This window comes from Takifugu rubripes, chromosome 11 (assembly GCF_901000725.2).
Source record: "Takifugu rubripes chromosome 11, fTakRub1.2, whole genome shotgun sequence".
NCBI lineage: Eukaryota > Metazoa > Chordata > Actinopteri > Tetraodontiformes > Tetraodontidae > Takifugu > Takifugu rubripes.
Genome location: NC_042295.1, coordinates 15,032,176 through 15,054,961, shown reverse-complemented (window position 1 = coordinate 15,054,961; position 22,786 = coordinate 15,032,176). Strand labels below are relative to the sequence as shown.

The 22,786-nt window shown below is 47.7% G+C and overlaps 1 protein-coding gene across 3 annotated transcripts; it reads right to left on the bottom strand.

The window, feature by feature from the left end:
• Positions 1-3,086: 3,086 nt before the first annotated feature.
• pax3b (paired box 3b) lies at positions 3,087-21,352 on the bottom strand. 3 transcript variants are annotated; one of them, XM_029844265.1, is made up of 9 exons: positions 20,920-21,352; positions 20,295-20,530; positions 20,034-20,160; positions 19,649-19,792; positions 9,075-9,274; positions 8,006-8,171; positions 7,492-7,706; positions 5,370-5,634; positions 3,087-3,705 (listed from the first exon to the last, which is right to left on the bottom strand). In XM_029844265.1, the coding sequence occupies exons 1-9, from the start codon at positions 21,002-21,004 to the stop codon at positions 3,671-3,673; spliced, it is 1,473 nt and encodes a 490-aa protein (XP_029700125.1). In that variant the 5' UTR covers positions 21,005-21,352; the 3' UTR covers positions 3,087-3,670. The 3 variants fall into 3 exon arrangements, with proteins under 3 accessions (XP_029700125.1, XP_011607069.1, XP_029700126.1); XM_011608767.2 differs by having other exon boundaries at positions 20,034-20,163; positions 20,920-21,351; XM_029844266.1 differs by having other exon boundaries at positions 5,365-5,634; positions 20,034-20,163; positions 20,920-21,350.
• Positions 21,353-22,786: the final 1,434 nt, after the last annotated feature.

The following is a 22,786-nucleotide window of genomic DNA, read 5'->3' as shown; positions in this document are numbered from 1 at the left end:
AGAATACATTTGTACGTACATTTCCAAACTCTTCTTAGCACAAAAGTTGGCTAAATTAGCATTTCCCGCCACAGGTGGCAGTTCTGCCGCCAGGAAAAAGTCCAAGAAAATGTGAGATAAAGGGACAAGTTTAAGAAAATAAATGATTATTAGGGTGGTTTTGGCTCAAAACAATAAAAGAGAGTTGAGTTCAGGGATCTCCCTCCCTCCCCTCTCCTGCGCCGACCCCCCCTCCACAGTCCTGATGATGTTTTTTCCGTCAGGGGGTGCAGAGGTTAAGTTGTGCACAGCATGTGTTAGTGCTCGGGTCATCAGCAGCCAGGCGCTGTGATGACAGAGTGTATGAACACTGGGGAGTGTCAGGGGTTAAGTGTGTGTTCAGGGGTGTCGTGGCACGCCGGTAACACACCCTCCCACCTGGTTACCTCCTGGGAGGGGCGGTTGGATGCATTTGCTGCCAGTTCACAAACACGTTTTACTCAGGCCGCTAAACTTCCTTAACTTTTCGAGGTCTCTTTTTTTTTAAATTTTAAACTGTGCCCTGAAAGTCTCAGGAAGCCGGAACATCTGGCACCAACCAGCACGTGTGTGTCGAATATGCAGCCGGCAGCCAGCTGGTCAGTGGCTTCAAACTACAAACCTGCAACCGCTGATTTTTCTTCCTTTGTGTCCAGAAACAAAAAGCTACAGTGCACACACGTGCACGCGCGCACAAGCGCACAGGCGCACACATATCTGACACCGTGAGAATGACAGAAGCAGCTGCTAGCGTGATCTCGGGGTCAAGATAGATCACAAAACCGAGGAAAAAACAAATTCTTTAACCCAGGGGGTTGTCGAAGACACGATCACGTGTGGTTTTATACCGCTACAAGTGTTTCCAGCTTCTTCTCTGGAGGTGCCAAAGAACAGGGAGAGGGAATTAGCCTTGCCTTTTTTAAACCATTTTAACCTAGAAATTGTTATTTTCTATTTGAAGTAGAGTCGGGAGTGCAACCGTGGCCTGTTTGTCCTGTTTGTCCCTGCAGGAGACGCTTTAAAAGAATTAACTCGCACTATGGCGAACATAAAATTAACACCTTGATAAACTGAGCCCGTCTCCAGTGGTGCGAACAGGCGCCAAACGTGCCGAAATGTTGTGAAGGAAACATGTGAAGCTCACCTGGGCATCGGCGTGCTGGAGGCGAGGAGGCGTTTCCACGTTCTCGTGAAAAAACACGCAGTTTGTGTGGAAAACCGGTGAGTTTATTTAAACATACAGCGAAGAAAAGGATCTCTGGGCAGTTCCGCCGCCAGGCAGAGGTTCCAGAACCCAAAAAATCCACCATCGTATTAAAGGGAACCATTGAAATTGTTGTTTTTAATTACTCTCAAGGGTCTATTAGGGAAATAAAAGCCTTTTCAGTATTGGGGAGGGTTCATTAATACAAGTCTAATATCTAAAGTCTGGAATCACACAGGTGTGATTTGTCTTCATCTTTAACGGTTTGGGCTGATTATGAAAGCAAACAGTGTGTGTGTGTGTGTGTGTGTGTGTGTGTGTGGGTGTGTGTGAGAGAGAGAGAGAGAGAGAAAGACCTCACATTCACTAATTGAGTACAAAATCCTTTTTTTAGCAAAGTGAGGCCATATTTTGCAGGGCCCCACAACTTCAAAGGACAATTTGAGGGTAAAGACATTAGGTTAGGGTAAAAGTTGGGGTCTAAACTGGGATGGTTAGGATAAGGACCTGGGTAATGTGTGTGTGTGTGTGTGTGTGTGTGTGTGTGTGTGTGTGTGTGTGTGTGTTTGTATGCATGCTAACCAAGCTAACATGACTATGAGTAATCCCATAATTGGTACTGGCTTTATTTATGGAGCGCGTGTGAGTTCTCTGCCGTGCTAGCTAGAGCGCAGCACCCGCCACCGCTCTGAGGCCTGTGAGCAGACACGATTAATCAGAAGAATGTTTTAATTAGGCCTAATACCCTCGGGCGGCACAGGCTTACACAGAAACAACTCTATGTAGAGCAAGGACCGAACGTTCGGACACACGGACACACACAGTGCAGCCCTGTGTGCGTTAGCTGGGTGGACGGGCTGCAGAGAGCATTAGCTAGCGAGGCGCGTGTGCTATTTGTCCAAAACGCTTTAAGGCTTCTTCTCTCCATTTAGAGTTTGTTCAACAAAAGTCAGTTTGTTGCAGTAGCAGCAGCCAGCAGGGGTATTAATACACACCCGTGCAGATGTTGAAGGCGTCCCTCAGAAAGCCTGTTGTGTTCACTGTCTGGTGATCCCCATTTGGCCTGGCCTATTTTGGTTGGAGGGTTCACATGAGCGCCTTCAAAAGTACACATTTGTCTCCCGATGCCGCTGCAGTCGGAATCGCCAGCTGAATCCGTTCTTTTTCTCCGGTTCTGGCATCAAAAACAAAGACCCCCGTTTACGGACTCTCATCAGCTGGAGAAAAGATCGATTCAACAGAGGCTATTTTCAGCATTTTTATTTTATTTTATCATAAATAGTGGATATAATGGGCTTGTACACATGACACGGCATCAGTTTATCATTTTCTCCATGAATACAAAACATATATCAAAAGAATGAGAGGACACACTCGTTGGAGCGCGGACAAATGTACAAAAAAGTGTTTTTCTCAGTTTTAGAGGCTTCACGGTTGTGACCAAAAGTGTCCCTTAAATGCGATACAAGCCTAATTGGTATTTCCTGTTTAAGTATTAACAAAACAAACATCCCATGCAACGATACAACGATAGAAAAGAAAGCATTGGCTTTGTCATTCCTGGAGTTTATACTGGCGTTCCCTTGATTCGCTCCCGTCTTCTTGTCCTGTCCAGCAACAGCAACAAGGAGCCTCCTCCAGCAGCACACGTGGGTCCCGAACCGGATCCGGAGAGGGTGAGGGGATCGTGTTGTGATCGCCTCTGGGATACGTGATATCGCCCCGCTGCTCGCCGTTTTCTCATCTGTCTCTTGGTCGTGACTTGTGACCCGGTGGCTTCTCTCCCCGGGAGAGGATCTTTAAAGAATTCTTGTTTTTTTTTCCACCCTGTGATCGATCTTCCCTACCCCCCCCCCCCCCCCCCCCAACACACACACCACCACCACCCTCTTTAAAGCCACCTTCTCTCATCTGTCACTTTCCCTAAAATCCCCTCTGACCTTCTCCGAGGTTCCGGAGAAAGACGTCCGAGACGTCAATGAGACGGGGAAAGGTGGGGGGGGGGGGTGAATGGACCTTCGCTACAGCTGTGCCGTACATTAGCAGTTCTGGTGCAATCAAGCCCAGATTGGTTAGCAGGATCTCTGTGTGGGACGGAGAACATGTCAAATAAAATCAACAAACCTTGTTGATTAATCTGGAAACACGCAGGATTTCATATGCGATCATGCGAGCTTGGTTTTCCCGCCTCTCAGACGGAACGCCATCGCCCGTTAGACGGCTTCTCCGAGTCACGTCGGACTCCAGCGTCTCCGCTGCGCCGCCATTTTTGGTCTGACATCCGGTCTGGTGCTCCCTCTCCCTCTCGCGCCTCCGGCAGGAATCAGCGGTGCCATATCCAGACGGAGCGAATGTGTCCAGATCAACGGTTAAGGAAAAATACATTTGGTCCCGATAATAAATGATTGCTGTACACAAATGTCCCCCTGTGACGGGGCAGGAGTCGGATTATGTGATTTCAGGCCTCAGATAAGGAAAGGCACCTGTCAAAGAACAACAAAACCTCATTAGGTCGAAGAAAACAACAATAAATGTGATAAATTTGACAAATGTTGCTGATGCTACTGTTATCATTAAAGGAAAGAACTCTAATATTAGGGTGCTGTTTATTTGGGTTTTTTTAAAATCAAATAGTAATCAAAAAAAAAATCTCCAATCTAGCATTTTAAATATCTACACTGTATAAATACATAACATGTAAATATTATCGTATAGATGCTTCAGATACTTTTCCGTTTGAGTTATGAACATCAGGTTGGAACTCTTGTTCCTAAACTGCAGCTCGTACGAAAGAGTGGAAAACGCCGCTGTCTGGACGTCCAGAAACATCAGTAAACCATATGTACATTTTCTGTGATGGACATCTGAGATTTGTCATCCTTTCAAAATCGTGGTTGGCAGCAATTAAGAGAAGTCACGAGGCATCAGCGTGATTCCTGAGTGGTGAAAGAGGGCCTCAAACAGAAAGAAAATACCAAGCTAGCCCGGGCGTGCACGCATCCATGCGCTCCGTCTCATCTGCATAAGCAAACTCACAATTTATTGAAGCTGCAATAAATCCCCATCCTTCTCCCTGTCTGTCAATGGCTCAGCTCCCTCGCAGAAATATTGCCTGTAGCGCCGCCCCGACAGCCGTCCGCAGTTTCCAACTGGGCCCGATTCAAGATGTTTTCTCAGGACCTCTGAGAAGTTGTCGTACACGTGCGGAGGAGACGCCGAAGCTCGGAAATTTCAAGATGGCCGTCACTCGGCCCGTCGTTCAAGATGCTTCGGCCGGTGTCGCAGGTGAACGGACCGGCGCGGACGCCGTTTGTTGAACTGGAACCCCGGGCCGGCCCTGCTTCCACAGCTGACCTCGGTCCCAGCACCTGTTTCCAATAGCTGCCCTGCCAGAGGCAATTAGGATCCGTCCACCCCCAGAAAGGACCTTTCCTCCGCAGTTCCTAACTCAACCGCACACCAGCTATCCATTCGCGCTGATTAATCACATCAAGATGGACCGCTTGGGACTGTAACCCCGCGGAGATGCATGTGCAGCCTTTGAGCGTGTACACGCCGCGCACCACATGCTCCAGTTATTTTCATGTGTGTTGTCTTGGGGTTTTTTTGGTTTTTTTTTTTTAAATTTGCTTCACTTTGAGATACCCGAGCGAGATATTTCATTAGACATTTTCTGCTCTTGGATATTAAAACAGACATCCGATACCCGGCACAGCCGAGCATGTGGGCCGGCTCTTTGGACTCTCGCCACGCTCGGGGTTGCAACGAGGTCAGTGGATGAGCCTGATTGGTTAAACCCCCTTCGGGCCAAAATTGGAAGAGGCGGCCGCTGTAATCATGCAGCGACAGAAGACGGCGCCGATTCGTTTGAAGACGAAGTTTCGCCGTTAAGGTAACAGTAATGCGAAGTGAAGCGACCCCTTGCCGGACAGGTAGGTATTCGCTGAGGGCAAACGGTCAACCGCTACGGGAGCCACGTTCGCCTTGATGGCAGCTGACACGGCAGCGCGCCGAATCACGGGCCAATCACGACCCGCACAATTAAAACCAACACGTAACACCGCCTGTAACCCCTGCTGCCCCCACATGGTATTTATTAGCATCTCTGGAGGTAAAAAGAGAGAATAAGAAAGTGTATTGACCTTACTTTGTCCGTACTGGCCGTACTGGTAGGACGCCACGTGGTCCACGGTGTAGCCCGGAGAGTTGTAGGCGGGGGTGCAGTAGGACTGGGAGCTGGGCAGCGAGGGCAGTGCCGACATGGAGGGAACGCTGGTCAGTCCCTCCAGGCCCTTGATGTGATCCATACGCTGGCTACAACTGGGGGGCTCCAGGCCGCTGGTCAGGGGGGAGATGGCGTAGTCGCTTTGCGGCTGGTGGGGCACGCCACCCGGGTTCAGCAAACCCATCACCTGAAGGGAGGGGAAAAGGAATTACATTTGTGTGTGCCATTGTAACCATAGTAACCAAAACCTGAGCCAAAATAAAGCCAAAGAAGTGACCGGGGATCGGGTTCCCTGTTGTATATTGACCTTCTGATAAGGCTTTATATTGTATTAATTATTTCCACATTCCAGCAAAGATGTTTTGAATATCTACCAACACACACACACACACACACACACACACACACACACACACAGAGGAAATCCCAATGTCGCGGACATCAAAGGACTCGGAGCCAGTCTATAGCACCACAAAGGAAGAATTAAGCAATTTGTCTCAGATTCATAACTCAGCTTACTCCGAAATTCCCATCTTGACGCTACTCCAGAAAATCCTTAGCGAGCGATAAGGCCTTATCTCAGAGGACGATGTGCCGACAGAGATAACACGAAAGCGGGGCGGCGTGAGCGCGCCGCAGCTCAGCCTCCGACTGAATTTGCAGCTCGAAGGTTCCTTTTTACTCTTGACCTGGTCTTTATTAGCGAGCAGATAATCAGATTTGGGGGAACACTCTTGCTGACACAGGACGGAAAAGAGCCGTGAGGCAAACTGAATCAACTGGCCTCGAAACAGATTCGATGCCGCCGACCCCCACCCCTCCAACATTAGCTGCTTTGGGCTCGTCCATCGTGGAGCTGCTCTGCACGCGGTTAGCAAGAGCTGGAAAAAGCCTCTGCCACTTGTGAAGGTAAACAGAATCCAACCTGTTGCTTCTAAACGCATCGTCTCCCACCTCCTCCTCAACAGAGGAACAACCTGGAGGCTTCCAGGGGGCTTAATAAGAAGCAGGTACCGTGCTCTTTGGGACCTCTCAGCCCTCTAAGTGACATATTATTCTACATCTACACACACACATGGTCCTGATTAAATCATTTCCCAAGCAGGGGAGGTGGACAGAAGAGTCCACGTAGATTTGGAGACGGGAGTTGTGTTTCCTCCCATACCTGGTAATATTTTTCTAAAACATTATCCTGCGTTCGGGTTTGGTTTAAACAGAGCGAATGTGTAGTTTAAAAATAAGGGGAGCCGCAGGTAGCTCCATCAACTGGGTGATTTCTGGTCCTTTTCTCCTCTGCTGCCGGGCCAGAGGGCGACAGTCGCAGAGTTAGCGATGAAGAATGTCGGACTGAGGGGAACCTCAGATGGGACATTCCTTCCCCCGCTGTACGAAATATATACACATAAATGAGAATCTCTGTTTTCGCGTGGAGGAATGCTGAAGCAGACGTTTTAAGAATGCAGAGGAGCCCCCCTTGAGGCTAAAGTGTACCATCAAATGTGTAGCCGCCGCGGCTAGCTGTGCAGAGTCATGTTTGGAGAGGATGTGCTGCAGTCCCTCAGAGGAAAAGAGCCCTAATTTCCACAAACTTGTGTATTAGCATTTTTGTCTCTGTCTGCGTTGACACCCGCAAGCTCATAAATACTTCATTAACCTTGAGGGAAATTCAAGTCAGGTCCTGTAATATTTGTGTAAAAGACACAGCGGCGTGTCACCAAGTCTCAAATTTTCTGTCTCACATCGGCTGGGGAGACATTAGGGCCTCACGCCTGGATAATTGGCCGTAATTGTCTTTTCACTTTGGATTTGTCACACACTTAATTGTCCTTCTAGAGTCCCAGCAACCCATCTGCTCCCACTGCAGATGAAGACGATCAGAGGGAACGTGAACGATTCTGGGCATTTCTGATGCACAAGTAAAGATTTCAAGGTTTTTCAAAGTTTGCCTCGTTCGTGTCTAATTAATATAGGACGACATAATTAATTCATTACAATTGTAATCAATAAAACAGTCGCGCTCCCTCATCACGGGGGACAGCCTCACCTGTGGGGATAGTCCGTTTCCTATGGCAGGGTTCATAGGATTGGCTGGCCCTCCGGGGCCCACAAAGCTGTCCGAGTAGCCCGAGAAGGTGTGGCGTCCAGAGGCCAGGCAGTACGGGGAACCTCCCTCTGCCTGGCCTGCACCGGCTGAACCTTGGTGGCCTGAAGAGGGAGGGAGAGGCTGGGGCCTGTGGACCGTGCTGGGTGGCTCCGAAACTGCCAGAAAAGAAAGAAAATGATTGACATCTAGACATTTCCAAACGTTAATAACACGCTGGGCTGCTTTTAAAGGTGCTTTAAATCACATTATTATGATTTACAAGGTCTCACCTTGTCAAATATAAATATAAATATAAATAATTGCATTTGCATCTGCGGCTTTTATGAAGACAATAATTTCAGCACCGTTTTTCCTCTGCATGCAAACATTTATATCAAATTACCCAAATGAATGTGCCAAATGATTTTTGTAGATATATATTTCTTCAGTGATGGAGCGCCATCTCAGCGCGTACCTTGTGCTATGGATGAGGTGGGGTAGGTGCTGTCGGCGAGTTGGTAGGATGGGATGCTGGCCATGGCTGGGGAGGAGAAGCCCCCTGGGATCAGGTGGTTGAATGCCATCAGCTGATTGGCTCCCGCTTGCTTCCTCCACCTCGCCCGCCTGTTGCTGAACCAAACCTAGAGGAGGCAGAATGTGTGTGTGTGTGTGTTAGTGGTTTCTTGGTTTATAAAACAGCAATAACAAAAAACAAATAAGCTAAAAATCATTGACAATATAATAACTTTGCACATATTTTAGAGTCAGAAATGGTGGAAAACACAAGGGGGACGTGTGTGTGTGTGTGTGTGTGTGTGTGTTACTGGTTTCTTGGTTTATAAAACAGCAATAACAAAAAACAAATAAGCTAAAAATCATTGACAATATAATAACTTTGCACATATTTTAGAGTCAGAAATGGTGGAAAACACAAGGGGGACGTGTGTGTGTGTGTGTGTGTGTGTGTGGGTGTGGGTGTGTGTGTGTGAGATCATGGCTGGAGTGTGTGAGTGACATGCTGTGCCCATATGGAGGGGGTTCACGCTGGGCCTGCTTCCCATATGGAGCACATGGTGGAGAATTCCAGATCAGAATAAGGAAAGTCCATATTGAGCCCCCGGAGTGAGGATAAAACACATGTTTTGATCATGTGTGTGTGTGTGTGTGTGTGTGTGTGTGTGTGTGTGTGTGTGTGTGTGTGTATGCTGTTATATGCAGCAGCAGGTTGCCTTTTAATGGTCAGAGAGTGTATGGAAATGCCTCCGAGTGTGAGAGCAGGAATGAGAGTGAGGACACGCTGGTGTGTGACCATGTGAGAGGAGAATCACCACCGTCTTGTGAACATATTTTACCTTCTGTTGGAGAATTTCATGGTTCTCTGAGGTCAGATTTACAGGCCTCAGGCTTTTAAAACCCCCTCGAAAATCCATCATGTGAATTCCCATTTAGCGAGCTAAAGTCTGTTTTTTATGTCTGGCGGCTCCTCCCAACTGCCGTCTTCTCCACATTGACGTTGGATATATGGCGTGCACGGCGTCCGGTACCTGAACCCTGGCCTCGGTCAGCTTGGCCCTCTGTGCCAGCTCCTCCCGGGTGTAGATGTCGGGGTAGTGGGTCCTCTCGAAGGCCCTCTCCAGCTCCTCCAGCTGCTCTGCTGTGAAGGTGGTCCGGCTGCGGCGCTGCTTCCTCTTCAGCGGCAAATCGGGCTCCGACTCAATGTCCGAACCTTCATCCGAGTGACTCGCTGTCATAGAAACCAGACAAAACAATCAGGAAGGAGTTTTCTGCAACAACAAAATGTGCAATTTCTGAGGTTGTTATTCTGCAATATCTACAAAAGCTGAATGATTTTCTCCATTTTTATCTCAAAGACTCGCAAAGTCCACTTCTGAGACTCCTGACAGACTCCCATTCAGGAGGAATATTGGGAGCTTATCAGGAATAATCCCACTGGATAGGATTCCCGGGGCACCACAGGGGGACTGGTGGACTAAAAGCTGCACAAAAGGCTAATTTGGATCCAGGGGCCGTGTGGGTGTGTGTGTGTGTGTGTGTGTGTGAGACCAAGGGAGAGTAGATGGGTTGCTACATGCACTGTCTTCCTTTATTTTAGACGCATCTGCATTAAACAAATATTAAATTTAAATGTGATTTATCAACATTTTCTCCACATTTGTTTCTGTCATTGAGCTCAAATCACAGCCGCAGCAAGAGCTGAAACTTGAAAGGCAATATTGGAAATATTTGGCTTTTATTTTATCAGAGGGAGCATCAGCTGACGCCAGCTTCTTCCATGAAACGGCCGAGTGATTAAAAACACCCCGAATGGCTGAAATCCATTTGGTGATGTCGGGGCCGACTGAGCCGTAGTGATATCATCTGTCCTGGCAGCTCTCGCCTCCCTTTTCATCTCTGTTTCAAATCACGCCTGATTGTAATGGGAACAATGTCCTCTAAGCCAGCGGCCGGGAGTTTAACTCGCCGCTTCAAACCCTGTCGCCCAGGCCAGCGTGCCCACTTTTTTGTGTTACACCTAATTAATTCCCCCTCAGCACTGGGGAAGTTTTTGTGTGCAACACTGTATTAGTTCCCCCTCAGAAGCAACAATAAAATTCAGGAGAATCCAAATAGCTCAGGGGCCCTCATGTGAAACTGATCCTCTCTGCCTCTTCAGTGCTTTTCCCCTTGTAGCGCCAAAGGCAGTGGGAGTCAACTTAACATGCATTAGAGGCAAATTGGTAAAGAAACAGTCAAGCATGAGGGCGGCCATAAGTAAAATATTTTTAAAAGCAGCGGGGACGCACAGACGTTTCCCTGAGCCTCCGCCGAATATACGGAGGGATGGATTTTTACTCTTTCCATCATCCGGAGTGATTGGCCCGGACAGACTCCTTACAGGGACCAAAAAGTGTGACTTTTTTTTCCGGCTGCGTAGTTTCGGGACGTTGTGCTTTGGTGGCGTGGAAGGAATTTGCTTTGGAGTTTTTGGGCAAGATGGCTGAAAAACAAGATGTGAGGCCTTCTGTGGCCTCCCCCTGCATAGAGGAGGACCACTAGGAATGCTTTTTCATCTCCCCCACCTCAACCTTACCAGCGTACACGTTCCTGAGCATTTCACAGGGATTTGGGCGCAGGGAAAGCCGAGGCAGCCGGGAAAATCCTTAATCACTTTGGAATTACCTATCAGTTATGACTGCTACCGGGGTTTCCAGCACTTTTCTAAAGGAGCGACAGAGTGGCACCTCTGCCGTCCCGAGGGCCTCGTCACAATACAATCAGATCCTTCACAGAGGCCTGAGTCCCGCTCATTGGTCTCGTTTTGGTTCCGTGCGGCCAGAGATAAAGGGGAATGATAACAATGTCTGTGGATAATCTGAGTCAGGAGAAAGTGGCTGAACATCACACAGCAGCAGGTAAACAGCAGCGGGAAGGTCGGGCCTCAAACGCTTCGCGAACTCCCAGATTTTCCCCCAACAGGGATCCAATATGCACTTCAGTACATTAAACAAACAACACCTTCTCCTCCCCCATCCCTCTCCCTGCTTCTCACCCGCTCTTTGTCTCCCCTCCTCTCTTTTCCACCCATATTTCTCCGAGTGAGTCCCAGGCTCTTTGTTGCGCCACAGAGCCGAGGCCTTTGCCGGCGATTTCCACGCTCCATCTGTGGAATCCGTCATGGCTCCCTTGGCCCTTCACAGTGGAGGGCTGTCACCTGCCCCATGGGGGTGCTGGAAGGGGAACCAAAGAGGTTTGAGGATGGGGGCAGCACAGCCAGGGGCGTCCTAACCTCCCCCTCAAGGAAAAAAAAAAGCTCCCCCTCTAGAGGAAACTGTAAAAGCACCTGAGGGGCTAGAAGAGCAGTCAAAGGAGGCAACAAGGACCGTTGTTGACCACTGTTGTTGCAGATAAATGAGCCCAGGGGATCATCTGTCTGGACATCTGTGTCGGCTTTTATTGCATTTATGCTTAGAGACACTGCGCGTCCCTGATCCTGGAGCCGCTCGCTCGCATGTTCCACTTTTCTTTGTCTCCTCAAAGATTTTCCTGCGCTAACGGTGCTTTTTCTCAACCCCCAATCCTGATATTTGGCTTAAGCTTTAATAACGTTTCTTTTGTTTTGCGGTGACACTTAGTGCACAGAGGGAGGCTCGCTAGCCAACTGGTCAGACAGACACACACACACACACACAAACACACACACACACACTCTAAGCACATGACCTTGTACACTCATTTCCACAGAACTGGGCTTCCGCTGTTTCCCTTCTCGTGTTTTAAGGCTACATTAATGGGCCTTGTCAGCCCTGAGGCGTCTCCAGTTTAGAGCCATTAGCACTTGGCTACATGCTTATTATAGAATAGTTACCATAAAAAAGGAAAGTTCAGTTATGAAAACACTTCTGTGGATGAGAGAGCTGTTATTGAAGATGCAAGAAAATATGAAAAGGAAAGAAAAACAACAAACAGTTCTGCTTCTAAGGGATTTCCCGAACTGATCTGAAATTATATTAACGGTTCATTTAAAGCAAATTTTAACAATTTGGACCTGAATTCCAGATTATTCCAGCTATATAAAAGTGTTTTTACATTTTATTCAAGGTTTAGGCAAATAAAATATAAAAAAGATGTCAATGTTTAATTTCAGAAATAATTGAAATTGAAATTGTTATGTGAATAATGAAGTTATATGAACTTCTGTAGCGTACAAATTCCTACTGAGCTTTCTGGGTTTTTAAGCAGTACCCTCCTGCAAACGCACTGGACGATTCTTCCCAAATTACCTTTAAATCAATGAAACATTAATTCAGTATTAGGATAAACATTTAAAGAGCGGAGGAGTGGAGGAGGCTGAAACCTTTCTGCTGCTCCACACATCAGTTTTTTCCATCTTTGGAAACCTGTGGTTTGAGAGTGCCCTGTTTGTCATCGATGCTGCTCCCCCCTGAGATCTGATCACACTGATTTTGGCACCGTCAAACAGCTCCAGCCAATCAAATTATCCACTCAACCCATCGCACTGCTGCACGGCCTTCCACATACGCCACATCTGAAAACGATGCATTCAGGGACCCCGTCAAACGCTCCAGCTCCCTCCGTAAACTTTCATCCCCCTCAGCTTTCGCGCCGAGTCGTGACGGTCGGTCGAAACGAGAGAAAATCAGGGAAAATGGGAACCTTAGAAGAGTAAAGTTATCTGAGGAGGAGAGGCGAGCCCAGGCGAGATCGCCCGGGAGCCGGGGAGAATTAAGCCACAAAATACGAGGAGCGGTTGGAGGGGGTGGGTGAGGGGCCGGGAAAGAAAAGAAAACTGTTTAATTTAACCAAACTAAAGGGCTGAGAGGCACAAAGCGCACGGGACTCAAGGCCAAAACAACCTCTCCAGGGCCAAGGGCTCCCAAAATGGATCTCACCGTGCAACGCCATCACAAGGCAGAGAAAAACAGGGTGGGGAGGGAGGAGGAGAGGGGAGGATTTAGCTGAAACAGACTGCTGGTTGGAAAGACTTTGCTGGGGCTTTTTTCTTATTTTTCAGGAGTGGAGGGGGAAAGAGGGGCAGTTCAATGGGGACACAAAGGCTTAAATATGTCCACCGAGACAGTACGCACCAAGTGCGTGTGCGTGTGTGTGTGTGCGTGTGTGTGTGTGTGTGTGGGAAACCCAGTAAAAAGGGGATGTGTCAAACTTGGATTTTGGGACTTGTGGGAATTGGCTGACCATATGTGGACTATTTACGCTCGTCCTCGGACATCCCTGTAACTCTTCTGGGGCTTTGGTAAATAGCGAGGGGGGTAAATGGTTCCCTGTGACACATCAGCCCCCCGTCAACCATCCACCCACCCTCAAAATAACACACACACACACAACAAAAGGCAGAGGAGACAAACGCAGCATTTATTTGGGCGGGCCGACCACGCTGCTCCCATTCAGGAGCTGGGGGGCTAAGTGACTGGCCGACTGCATTAAACAGTATATAGAAGTCAGGACGGGCAGATGCAGAGCTGGATAATGGCTTTACTGACAGCTTATGGACCCATCTGTGACTCTTTCTGGTGGGTTAAGGAAGAGTGTGACTATCTGTCTGTGGGTGTGTGTGAAGGAGGTGGGTGGGGGTGGATCAGTCTCCGCAGCTGCCCTGTAAATGAGTGTGACAGTGTTGCTTTTTTTTCCATTTACTTGTTGTTTATAATGCTAAACCAACTCAGGAAAGGAGCGAAGGATGCAGAGTTATGGGAGGGAGGCGCTCATAACCTGTCAGCTCTACCTAAACGTGTTTCTAACCCGCTTTCCTGTGCAGCGCCAGGAGAACGTGACCCACCGCAGCCTCCTGACCCTGCAGCTCCTCTTTGCCTTTCAGGTTTGCCGTCTTCCACAACCCCCCCACAAAAAGGTCTCTCACTGTTTCCTCTCCATTATTTCTGCTGTCAGAGCTCAAGCACAGCCGCTCCAACACCTTCCCCGAGTGCTGGAAGAACGTTTCAGTGTCAAAACTGCACCATTAAAAGAAAAATTGGACATAAATGAGTAAATGATCAGTGCCAGTAACGTGTTCCCTTATGAATGAGGCACAAAGCTTTTCCAAAGTGTTGTTCTAAATGAGAAAAATGCATTTTTGTGCCTGACGTCAGCATCTTTTGCAGTTTTGAGAGCCGAATTAATGCACTTTTTACATGCCTGCGTGTTTTGGGGGGATTTTCCGCATAAACAAGTGTTTTAAGGCTCTTTTGGGTGCGACACATAACCTTTTCTTTGCTAATGAATTAACTTGTGAAAGGTCATCGGGCTTTTTCAGTGGGGTGATTGACAGCCGCCTGTCCCCCCGTCGGCAGGAGGGACCGCGCCCGCCGCCGGCCTCTGGCCGGCCTCTGCCAACTCTGACACTCACCCCTCACCCCCCCGAGACCCGTCACACGTCACCAGCAGCTTTGATTATGAAGATACAGACGAATTCATGTGACGCAAAAAACACGCGTGCGTGCGCGCACACACACATTCCTCCTCACTTTTCTCAGAAGCACTCAGAAACACACTCGCGCACATTTTAAAAAAAACACCCCCCCCTCCTTCTCCCCCAGCTGTTGTGCCTATAATGCGCGCTGGCTCCAGATAAAGAGGGGCCTTATTCTAAGGCGAGCCATTCTACTTGACCTTCGCTGGGCCTTTTCACTCTTTCACTCCCTTCAAACCGTCTTTGGGGCTCTCTCAGCTCAATATGGCGAGTCCATCACGGGTGAAAGCCGGGGCGCTGCAGCGGGCCTTCAACAGGGGAATACCCCAAATACCCCTTGCCCCCTTCAGGCCTGTATGCTCATGTGCACGCAGACGACCCCCCCCCCTCCTTCAAAATTACCCCGACTTCAAAGCGGGTGAGCATTCATTAATTGCCCTTTGAATTGATATCAGAGGGTCACAATAAGAGTGTGAAAGGAAAAGGAGGCTTTAATGAAGCATAAAGCAGCCATTCATCTGCAGATAACTATGTTTTCATGCCTGAATAGTCATCGTGCATGCGTTTATCAGAAAAAAGCTCGCGCGAGGGGGAGGCGGGAGGCGGGAGCAGGACGAGAGGAGAGGGGCAGAGATTGTGACGGAGCCCCGGGGTAGAGGAGAGTGATTTGGTGCTCACCACTTGGCCCTTGTGCCCCCTTTTGCCCTTGTGCCCAGGGACAGGCTGAGTGACACAGTCATTCTTTCAGTGGCCCTCGCTGCGCTGGCCCCCCACTCCAGGCCAGCGAGGGGCAGTTTCATGAGCTCCTGGTTCTATTTTTGTCGTATTTGATGCGAGAAAAAAAAAAAGAAGAAAGTCTGATTTTGTTTGATGGATCAATCAGCTGATTGTTGTAATGAGGACGCAGCTCACAGACTCCTGATAATTGGACCATAATTCAGACGGAGACGCGTCCCCTCCTGCTGCGTTGGTAGGAGATCAGTTATATGTGGCCATTTAACAACCTTAATCCTTGTCACATTAATGTTTCCATGGCAACTATCATGGACGGACCAACCCGTCAGCTCACCACACAGACTTTTCCAGTGCACCCACAGACTCATACTGGTGATTATGGGGGATAACTCTAAAACGACCTACGATTATCGGACCCTCGGTTGTGCAATAACGTTCCGGGTTTGCATTTTTTTGCTCAGATCTACGTCAAAAAGACCACAGAATTCTATGAAGATTAACTGCTAAAATATTAACACTAATAACTGAATAAGAGAGTGTCGAAGACATTTAACTAATTCACTCTGAATGAAATCACTGAAATGAAACATTAACTCTTTGGTACAGAAGAGAGGTCACACAATATGTGTTTGGTTTGGGGGGGGGGGGGGCAGGTCTTCAGGCCAGTTTTTGCCCTCATCATATATTTGCAGCACGCCAGCCTTCACCTCGAGCGGCAGTAATGACCAACTTCTTTATTCGCCTGCATTATTTACACAAACAATGTCCCACTCAGTTTCAGTGACAAAGCCGGCTAAATCTTTATGGCCCTTTCATGTATTGTCTCCTCATGCTTCCCTTTTGTCCCATAGCCGCTGGTCCGGGCCCCGGATACAATGCGCCCGAGGGAATAGAGGCAGATTGAAGGAATGTGCCTCAATAAACCTAATTATGACATGATGACTGCACTCACCATGGTAGGGGTTTTTCAAAGATCCTTGGCTTATTCAATTAGCCCTTTCCAGGATCCCCTTTCACCAAATAAAGTTATCCCTTTGACTGTTTGCATTGCAGAGTGGAATGTGTGTGCATGTGACCGTGTGTTTATGTCTCTGCCTGTGTGTGTGTGTGTGCATTTAGACGTGGTTTTGTGTGTGCACGCACACCACTGGACTAAATGGAAATGTGTTGCCCCCCTCTAACAAGGCTCCTCTGTATTATCTGGCTAATTTCACCTAACGAAGCACGGCTTCCAAAAGATACACTGTGAAAACGATGAGGGGGGGGGGGGGGATCTGGGGGGCCATCACAACTGTTTTAATCATTAACTTTGTCCCCTGGGTTAATTGCTGTCCTGCTGGGTCTCGTACAGCCCGCTAACAGGCCTCAGGGGCCAAATCGAGCTGCCAAATTTATAACGATTTGACGAATAATCAAAAGAAATTGGAGCTATCTGCATATCAGTTTCCTCCTGGTTTCGATTTTGTTTGCGCGATGCAGAGATAAGCCCTCTGATTCCATTCTTATTGCAACCATCCAACATGTGAGCAACAGGCTGCATAGCAACCTGCTCTCCCTCAACTTTGATGTTTCTTTTACTGTCAACTTGGGGACAGACCTTTTTTAATCTTGCTGGATAGAACTTGCTTCCAGAATATCCAATAAATCTGGATTTGCTGATTCTGTAATGAAATATTTGCATTGTGATTATAATACTAAATTATAATTTAAAATCGGACCCTGCAGCTTTTTAATTACACATCTTTTAGAGGGGAAAAGAAAACTATTTTCAACCTCAACATTGAATCATCTGTAGTTAATAAACAGATTTTTTTTTAAATGTATAACCCCTTTGTTGTTGTTGCTATTTTGGTTGGAGGTTCAATGTCAGGAAAAATGTGTTTAAAGCGTAAAAATCAAAAGTTCAAACAGATCATTTTAGAGATGGGGCCTGATTTAGGCTCCGTGCGCGCCAGAGGATGCGAGCCGAGCTGTGCGCCAGAGGGTGAGACAGTCAGGGGGGAGAGAGAGAGAGAGGGGGGGGGGGGGGTTCTTGGTCCCCAGATGAAAGTGAGATGAAATAAAAGAATCGATTTAATCTGCTTGAAGAGATTTGACGAGCAAGTGGCGGAGAAGGTGGCGGGGGCGGAGTGGGGGTGAGCGCGGACAGCTGAGCTGGGAGTTGCCGCTGAGCGCGGACGGGTGGCCGTGGCCCCCATTGTGAGGCGGCGCTCCGGGCCAGAGCGGAGCTCTCCGGGGAGAACATCGGTCCCCATTCACCAAACACACCCTTTAATTCACTCCCTCCGTCATTAAATGTGACATGACACAATATCGACATCATTTAGAGGACATTATTAATGTGCAACGAGGCAAAGCCGACACTGCTCAAAGAGACGGGCGGCGGCCTGTAGATGATGAGGTGAAGAGAACGTCGCCTTATTTTAATGTCTGGAAATCACAACAACCATCAAGTTTCACGAAAAGCGCGCAGCTCGAGACTTATGGCGGTGTTTGTGTTCTCCGAACGGGCAACTGGACAGAAATCGTTGTTAAGCCTTGTAGGAAGGGAAAATACATTCTTAACCGATTTACTGTTTTCTGAACATTATTAGTTTAAAGGGCACATGACAACCCCAGAGGGTGTGTTTGATGCGCGGCCGTTTTTTCCAGGCAGCAGGCGCGCATCCTCGGGCCGTATACGTGAGGGGATTTCAGAGACTTCAATTGTCCCTCTGAATGGCAGGCGGCTTCTTTAGCCAGCCCCAAAAAGGAAACATTTTGTAGGTGAAAACGGCCATTTTCTCTCGGTGAACGGAGCCTCTAAACCGTGCCGGAGCCTCCTTGAATAATTCATCCTTCATTGCGGCCTCATAGTGTGTTTTGTCGGTCTTTTTTGCGCAGACGCTCCCCTCTCCCCTTCTTTCTCCCTGACTGAATTATAAACAGGTTGCCTTCTTCTTTCGCAGCGGCCAAAGCTGTTTCCAAGCTGGCCCTTTGTCCGCGCGCAGCCCAAGCGTGAGCCCCAAATAGACTCTTGCGCTTTTGTCTCCCAAGTTCATCCCTGCGCGTCCCGTTGTGCGCGCAAGGCGTGTCATTGTGAGGAGCTGGAAACCGCTGAACAAATGTTTGATCAACTCATCTGCGGGACATTTTGTCTGCTCAGAGCAGAATCCTGCCTTCTTTAACCGCTCTGCTCACAGAAGAAGCGGGCTAAGTGTTGACATTTCTCTGGTTTAACTCTCCAAAACCAGGGGTTAAGGAGCTGGAAACTGGCGCGCACATGTTGCAGTCTGCTTTTCAGACAGTGTTAAATAGAGTTTTAAAAGTTCGTGCTGGTCGAAATCGGCTAATCCGAGGGGGGAAAAAATCACAGCATTTTTTTTTAAATTCAGCGATATTTTACGCACAAAGTTTTGGAATTGGCAGATTAAATAAAGATGTGTTTTTTAAAAAAATTGAAAACACAAAACATCAATGGTCAAATTGGACAAAATGGACACTTTTTTGCAACTTATAGTAACTTTTGAAAGTCTCAGATTCGATTTTTAAATTAGCATTTCTAAAAAATTATTTTTCAGGATTTCTTTTTCAGGTGGGAAATTTGCCCTCCAGATTTTAATGTTTAAACTCATGATGCTTTAGCAGAAAAATTCTTTTACGAAATTTAGTTTTTATTTCCCTTTTTTGCCAAGTGATTCCTGCTGAAAAATAAATGATAGAAACTACAAACCAAATAGAAACGCGTGTAAATCATGATTCGCTTCTGGAACTTTTTTGCTCTGAATGTTTTTGACAGATTTAGATTCGCGATTAAACCTTTTTTAATGCTGATAGTGGCTCCAATATTCATCCTCGCTGCTCTTACACAACTGCTGCATGTGCACATACGCGCACGCTCCTTTTTCCCGCACATCGCCATCACCTGCTGTTTGATTTACGGTGTGGCCTCATGGGAAAATCATTAGCCCGGGGAGTACAGAGGGTCGATGCAGAATTCCCAACAAAGGGCGACACGCACTCTCCAACCCCCACCTAACAACTTTACAACACGCATAAACCCAACGTGGCTGCACGTTACAGCACCGAATAAAACTACACTGTCATTTTCAGCCCCAAAGGCCTCAACAGGTGTAAAAGACAAAATAAAATAAAATAAAAAACCCGCCGTGTTGTTGCATAAAACGAGCAGAAACGATCCAAAGTCTCTTCACACTGAAGTGATGTGTCCCAGAGTGCAGCTCAGATTTACAGTTAGTAATTGAATAAGAAAAATAAATATTCTTCCCGGGTTTAATCAGTGTGATGATATCTGATGCAGCAGAAACTCCACCGGGCTTTTGCGCTCCTGGAGCCACAGATCTGGACACAGATTGCTCCACCTGAGCTTCGTGCCAGCGTGTCCCCCCCCCCCCCCCCCCCCCCCCAGAACAGTCACAGCAGCAGCAGCTCACTTACATCTGTCCCCCAGGATGCCCTCGATGCTGTGTTTGGCCCTCCGCTCGTTGTCCTCCTGCTCCTTCTTCTCGATCTCATCCTCATCCTCCTCGTCGTCGCATTTAACCCCGAACTTCCCCCGCATGATGCGGCTGATGGAGCTGACTGCGAGCGTTGGAGAAAATAAGGGAAAAAATTAGAAAATACTCAGATAGATTTGAACTACAAAAGAAAAAGACTTAAAAAGTAACTCAAAGAAAAGAGCGAAGCCTTCAAATAATGAGCCTCGTCTTACAAACAGAGCGTATTAAAAGAAAAAAAAAAGGTTATATCATAACCCAAGATCGACCGTTAGAATTACAGCAATAATAAAACTAATAAACGTAACAAAGTTTGCCATCTGTACCTGAAGGGACGTTGTTGCGGTCGCATATTCCATCCTTGAGGAGTTTGTCCCGGATCTCCCAGCTGAACATCCCCGGGTTTTCCCGCTTGTATTCTTCTATTCTCTTCTCCACGTCAGGCGTTGTTCCCTGCTTCAGGGGTCACAGGAGTCGCCGCGTTTATTCACATGCATCTCATGTCCGAACCTCCATCTCAGCTGCTCTCAAGCACCATTTAAAACAAACTAGGTTCCCCAACAGCGAGTGCGTAATTTGGACCGTACCTTCGGTTTGCTGCCGCCGATGGCTCCGGGTCTTATAGATCCCGTCTCCTGGTACCGGCAAAGGATTTTGGACACGCAGCCATGGGAGACCCGGAGCTGCCGGGAGATGACGCACGGCCTGATGCCGTGGTGAGCCATCTCCACGATTTTGTGACGGATGTGATTGGGCAGGGGTCTACCGTTTATGAAAACTCCCCCGAGCTGGTTCACTCGGCCTTGACCCAACGGAGTAGAAACTGTTTCACCAAAATATGAGAGGAACATGTCACCGGAGGCATCAAGCTTTACAGAACGGCTGATAATAAAGTTTCCTGATGGTAAAAGTGCAACAACATAAGCTACAACACTGCCCAATTTCATTGAATTACTATAGAACTATAGATATTATTTTACTTCTCGTCATACATGCAGGAAAATTATTAAATTATCATTAATTTCCAAATTAACTCCAAGTGAAAATGTGTTGATCAGATTGAGTAAAATCTTTTTTTTCTCTCTCTCTCTCTTCACTTTTCTAGGTCTCGTGCTACAACTGTGGCTCCACAATTTCACTTCTACCCACGAAAATAAACGTTGAAGCCGGGCGTCAGTGTCCGAGGCTGCAGCCCTCCTGTTGCTGCTTTACCTTCCAGGGGGAAACCACTGCGGGGGTAGTTCTGAGCCAGCGCGGGTCGCATCATCCTGGGTATTGACCCCGCCAACGCAGTCATACCCTCCACCACTGCTGTGATTCGGTTCCCCTCCTCTCGTTCCCGGCTGGACTCTCGGCGTTCCCGGCTCCAGGATGCTCACCCACGGATGGGCTCAGCCTTTCCCCGGGCTGCTGCAGCCAGGCGGCGGTGTCCCGGGGCACCCACAGACCCTCTGAGGAGTCAGATGTGACGACAAAGGAAGAAAAGAGCAGGTTTGGGTTGTTGCAAATGTCTAATCTGCCTCTTTTATTTGACTCGTCCGCGCTGGTGCTGTTGGAAACGTGCTCTCCAATCCTTGGAAAATATTGTTGTTGTTTGTTCACACCGGTTCAAAGTGAGAGGAGATCGTCAAAAGTAGCGGAGCTCCTCTTTCTGGCCCATCAACGTCCCCTCTCCTGATTGGCGGGGATTTTAAATCCAGCGCGCAGCGGCGCGCAGAGATTGGCTGGAGTCCAAAACTTTCAGCCAATCGGAGACGCGGCTGCGCGGGACAGAGGAGCCGATTGAGAAAAAATCCCAAACGATGTCAGCGTTGCAGAATTTAACACTAAATGTCTCCAAATTCTGAAAGATTTTGTTGGAAGCCAAAGAATCTAGTAGCAAAGGATGACAAATGACTGGCAGTTGTTTTGCTAATTAGTTATTTTCATTTTCCTTGTGTTTATTTTAATTTCAAACACATTTTTTTCTCCCAAAAAGCGAAGTTTCCATGATTAATGCACCCCCCCCCCCCCCCCCCCCCCAACCCAATTCCTTATCTTATGCAGGATAGAAAAAGCACAAGTGAGTTAAAACAGCTGTTTTTCTCCAGAATTCTTTAGATTGAATCAAACCTAATGTATTTTTTATTTAAGAAGGACAAAGGTGATAATCGGAAAATAAACCGATTATGTAAATAACATTAACTGGTGAATTATTACTGGGCGGTTACGTGATGTTTTAGCATTTTGCGCATGACCTTCGCACGTTTTCCCGAGTGTTTACCTGATATGGGTTCTTTATCTCTGGTATCTAATAAACCATTATAATAAAAACACACTTCTGACCATAACAGATGATAAACCACATCTTCCAATGCAAAAAGAGAACCAAACATATGATGTTCTCGTCTTTTCAGCCAAACTGCGTTTATGCACCATCGCACACGACCAGTAATTTGTTGTCACCCGGTGGCTTGTATATGCTGCAAATGGTGTTAGAGTGTGAGCAGCTCAAGGAATTTATTGTGGGGTTTTCAGGCTGCAGCACCAGCCAGCCGAGAACAATCTGAAGGGGGACGTGCGCCACAGCAGGATACGACGCCAGAGCGACCGTAAAGCCAGTCTAGCTCAAGACAAGTGGTTCTGTTTCCATCCCCAAACGTCTAATAATCAATATTATTGCCAAAGACAAAAGAAAGAATCGTCTTCAGCTCAGCTATGGGGAGTCCTTATTATTTTACGCACGAGTGCGTAAAAGTGCCAAAATTCACCCCGATGATATTAATAAACGATGGCCGGTATAAATGAGGAGATCAAATGTTTATTGGACGAGTTGAGTAATTACGTCCTTGAGAGGCAGCGCAGCAAGATGGCAGGACCGAAAATTACGCACGAGTACTTTTGTCTGTCCGGGCCTTTGAGGAAAATCCCTTAAACTCTCGAGCAAATCTGCATCTGAGAATCTCCCCCACGCAGCACCTGATCAGCCCTTTCAAGTCTCGAGCCACTCACCTTTGGGTCTTCGGGCCAATAACGGGGCTCGACGGGGGATGCGGGAGTCCCCGTCATTCACCTTAATTTACTCTGGAAAGAGATATCC